Source organism: Terrapene carolina, unplaced genomic scaffold, assembly GCF_002925995.2.
Source record: "Terrapene carolina triunguis isolate 2854851 unplaced genomic scaffold, T_m_triunguis-2.0 Scaffold22054, whole genome shotgun sequence".
Lineage (NCBI taxonomy): Eukaryota > Metazoa > Chordata > Testudines > Emydidae > Terrapene > Terrapene triunguis.
Window position 1 is genome coordinate 8,963 of NW_020686405.1, and position 4,603 is coordinate 13,565.

The following is a 4,603-nucleotide window of genomic DNA, read 5'->3' on the forward strand; positions in this document are numbered from 1 at the left end:
ATGGTTTTTGCACATGCCATTCCCGCTATTTCCCCTGGGTATTCCGTTCCCACTCCACCGGAAAGAAAAGACAGATTTCCCGCGGAAAATACCCATGGGAGTGAAGGGAGCAGAGCATGCAGCAGCCAGTGTGATCAGATAGCAGAACTAGGCGGCACTCAGCGTTACACAAAGCAGCTGAGAAGATGGCCTCTCTCGCACACAAAGGTCTTGCAATAAGCGAACTGGAGTCGTTCCATGGTCAGCAACATGAAGGTTTTATTTCTGTGGTTTAAAACGTTTCTTATATCACAGTAACTTCCTGGGTTAGTGACACGTTTGGATACGAGTCATCTTGCACCAATTCAGGCAATAATCCCGCCCCCACTCCCTCCCATAAAATCCCCACCCCGAGACCACCCAGGTGGTCTGCACTGCTTGCAATGTTACACTCTTCTGTGGTACGTTTTTCTAGCACAAGGTGAATCTTCTTCCAAGTGGAACTGAACGTCCTCCGAAGCCCCCTAAAAGCGACAGTGACATCTAGGCTGTGTGCACGTGATGGCTCAGACACAGGGACGGGCTTTCACAGGGCTCCCGGGGCAGCTTAGTCGTCCCCTCCGCAAATGGCCAGCAGAGCTTTACAGTAATCGCCGGAGGTGTCCTTCTGCAAGAAGGAAACAAACGCCAGAGAAAAATGAAAAGCCAGAGAGGAGACTCTTGTGACAATGCAATAAGGGGAGTGCAATCTGGCCCTTAAAGCATTTTGATCTCCTCCAGCGGAAGGCAGGGATCAATACCGTTGGTGCCCAGACGTTACGGGGAAAAGCCTCTTAGAAATTTTCACTCACAATGTTCACTGCCTGCCTGGTACATTTAAAGCGTGAATGGACAAAGTGCTGGTTACCATCCAGCAGGCACAATCCTGCATCCCCTGGCAGATGGAGTAGCTGAAACAGACTTTCTAAAGCACCCAGCAGTCACCATGGTGACACTAATGGCCAGCGATTCAGAAGAGCCCAGGACACTCCCCTGCAGTCAACTTTAAGGGCAAAAGCCGAGCTAAGAGGCACGTCTTTAAAGCATGGCCCACTCCTGGTCAATGGTAAGGACAGCGCCCAGTGGGGATGTGACAGGGAAGTTCCCACCCCCTCCTCACCTCAATCATGTGGTGGAGCGACTTCTCGTGCATCTCCTTGAACACACGCCTGATGTTCAGCAGATCGATCTCGCTCCTGGAGACCATGATCCTGGTGAGGGTTCTCTCATCGGTGCCGATGCCCTGGCAACGTGGGGAGAAAGTACAATAACCAAAAGGGGCAGGATGGGAGCACGGTGGGGTCCCCTCCCACCGTGCCGCTAGCTGATAAATTAAACGAGTTTCCCAAATCTCCGTGCCCAGGGAAGCGTGGCAGCAGCGACACTGTCGTCGGACATAATGCGGGGCAGAGCTATTGCAGCTGCAGCAGCCAGACGGATGCTTCACCAGAACCCACGGAACGGAAAATACCAGCCACTGCTCCAGGGCCACCTCCGCTCCAGCCAGGCTGAAAAATGCAAAGAGCGCCAGGTGGCCATGGGAACCCCAAACAGAGAGTCTGTTTTCACCTTCATGGAGTCGTAGAGCTTGTCAGCAAAGAAAGCCGGCTTGTCCTTGACGCTCCGAACTGCAAGCAGAGAGAGAAGAGACGCAGTCTGGAAACCTTGCCAAGGACCAAGCAACCAGCGCTGCCCCACACCCCCAGCAATAGTGGTATGGCGCCAGGATACCCCAGTGGGGGCTGGCATGGGGGAATCATTCCCCACAGCACAGCCCTTCTAACGGCTTTTGCCTTGGGAGCGCTGTTTGCTCTCCGCTTGGGTATTTCAGAGGGAGCAACCACCCTCCCTGAATGTTAGTGGGGCTGGGATAGAAACCCAGGGGAAAACCTAAACCCAGTGAAATCAATGGCAAAACTCCCATTGACTTCAGTGGGGCTATGATTTCACCCTAGATCCCAACTTCACAGCTTAGGCTGCTCTCTAAGATCATTAAGGATCCATCCCACCCCCCAATCCAGGCAGGTAATTAGCAGGCTCTGAATTATCCAGCTGCCTCATCTCCACTGAATGGAGAAGATGGACCAGAACCAATCCCTGATTTTCTTTTGTTTGTCCCTAGTATTATTCTGATCATGGCTTTCATACAGAAAACAAGAGAGACTAAAAGACAGCTTTCCCGATACCATCCCAATATTTAAGTAATACAATCCCTTCCGAAGTTCCCACTGCGGTCACTTGCAAAACTCTCCACGACTTCAGCAACGCAGGACTGGAGCGTATACTGAACTCACTATGGCCCCGACCCAGCCAAACACTTATAGCAGGAGCATGTGAGCAGCGCCATAGACATCGACGGGACGTTCCTTTCCCACATTTCACAAGGGGGGAGAATATCTACGTCCGCTATTGGAAAAACCAAAACAGTGCTCTGATCCTGTTGGATTAGCTCCAGGGAGAGAAGAGGTGCCCCAGAGCCAGCTAGGTTGACCAGATGTCCTGATTTTATAGGGACAGTCCCGATTTTTGGGTCTTTTTCTTATATAGCCTCCTATTACCCCCTACCCCCGTGGGCAATGGCAGAGAGCCCCACAGGGTCATGCACCATCCCATACTGGGCCAGTGTACACAGTGGAATCCTGGGCCCCCGCTACCCCCTGAGCACACAGCGGGGAACTGACCGATGGCCACGAAGGCATCCCTCACGTCTCCAGACATGTGCTTCCGGACGGTGTGCGCCACGTCATGGTTAGTCATTTTAATGAACTCTTGGAACACTAGGGACCAGAGGAGAAGAGAGCACGTCACAAGCCAGAGCATACGAAGTCCCAGCCTCCCAGTCCCGAGGCCGCTCTAAGTTCTGCTGCAGGCTAAACCGGCCTCAAGTTGACCCCAAGATTGGGGGCGGGGGAGGAGGGAAGCAGGGCACAAAGCCACCTATGCCCCTCCTTTGCATCCTGCCCCAAGCCCCGCCCCCCTAGGACCTGAAGATCAGGCCCTCTGGTCCGTGTTAGGAAAGGTTAAGGAGGTGCCAGAAGGAACGGTTACAAAACAGCACATGGGTATTTCCTAAGGCAGGCGCAGTTGGCAACCAGAACCCAGAGACCCAGAGGTGCAGGGTCTGCCACTCCTTCCCTCGGGCGAAAGGAAAATTTCCACCCTCTTATCAAGGGCTGCATCACTATGGGTGAGGCCGTCACAAGCTCACTCTTCCAGGAAACGGCAATGTGGGCACCACAGGTCAGATCAAAGAATTCACCACTGGTCATAGGGCCAGATGCTGGTGATTAACATGCTCCTACCTCTGCGGAGATGGGGGTAACTCCGGGTGCACAAAATGCTCAAGAAACGGGTTTCTAGGGATGTGGAGTCGCCGCTGGAAACATCAGATAGTTTCTGCAAAACCAAGCAAGAATGAAGGAGGAGAGGAGACAGTGCAGAGAGCAGGAGGAGGCGTGCCGTACACCATTTCTTCCTGGGAGAGTTGGTGGGAAAATGTCAATCCAAAAAGCTTTCCAGAAGGAAAACAGCTTCTTTGACAAAACTGAGATTTTCACAAAATAAAGTCTATTTCTCTTGAAAACAGTTGGGTTTTCACTGAAAAACAGGAAAACCCAGACACAGAAACATTGTGGTTTTCAGTGAAAATCTGAAAAATTGCAACACAGAGGATTTTTCCCCTCTGTTTCTGTTGAAAATGTTTGACAGGGAAAGTTAATTATTTCCCAACCAACTTAGCTCCCTAGGTTTGATTCTGGTCCAGAGGGCTGAACTTGATGACTTCCTGAGATCCCTTCCAGGCCCACATTTCTGTGATCTTATGTTTTACCCAGGCCTTGCCTACACACAAACACTGTAGCTCTTTAACGAGACCCGGTGTAGTTAAAGAGATAAACCTGTGTGGGTGGGCGTGTATTGGTGCAAAGGTGCTTTATTCCCGTAGGGAACGGGAATAGCCTACACTGATGCAAAGCACCTTTATCCCGATAGAACTGCGCCCACCCTCGGGATTGCACCGATTTCACTATTTCAGTAGAAAGTCACACTGCAAATAGAAATAGTTAAACCGGTCTAAAAAACTGTGCAGGCCCGAGAGTCTAAAGTCATTAGTGAGCAGCCTGCTGTGGTCCTGAGTGGGCCGTACACAACTGGAATGGCCCCGCCGGTCTGACCTCGCACGCATGCTGTGGGCGCCATTTTGAGAGCCAAATGGCCTCCTCTATGCGGCAAAAGTGCTGGCATGCTGTTCCGGCGCCTCTGCCCTGGTGCTCCCGAGACACGCCTGCAACTGCAGACCCTGTTCTGCACCAGTCAGCGGGGGCCTGAGCCTAAGCTACTGCAATCGGGGGGAGTTTTGCCCTTGACTTCAAAGGGAACAGGCAGGGCCGGTGCAACCACTTAGGCAAACTAGGCGGCCGCCTAGGGCGCCTAGTGGTTGAGGGCGCCTAAAAGCCCGCTCAGGCGAGGAGGTGGAGTGGAGGTGAGCTGGGGCGGAGGGAGGGCTGCCCGCAGTAACGGGAGGGCGCACAGGGGAACCACTCCCCGCCCCAGATCACCTCCACTCTGCCTCCTCTGCTGAGCACAC

The 4,603-nt window shown here is 52.8% G+C and overlaps 1 protein-coding gene across 1 annotated transcript; it reads right to left on the reverse strand.

The window, feature by feature from the left end:
* Positions 1-236: 236 nt before the first annotated feature.
* LOC113408690 (annexin A6-like) lies at positions 237-4,160 on the reverse strand. The gene is made up of 5 exons (XM_026662068.2): positions 3,321-4,160; positions 2,700-2,795; positions 1,588-1,646; positions 1,139-1,261; positions 237-646 (listed from the first exon to the last, which is right to left on the reverse strand). Exons 2-5 carry the CDS (start codon positions 2,773-2,775, stop codon positions 587-589), a joined length of 318 nt encoding a protein of 105 aa, XP_026517853.1. The 5' UTR covers positions 2,776-2,795; positions 3,321-4,160; the 3' UTR covers positions 237-586.
* Between the last annotated feature and the right edge of the window lie 443 nt (positions 4,161-4,603).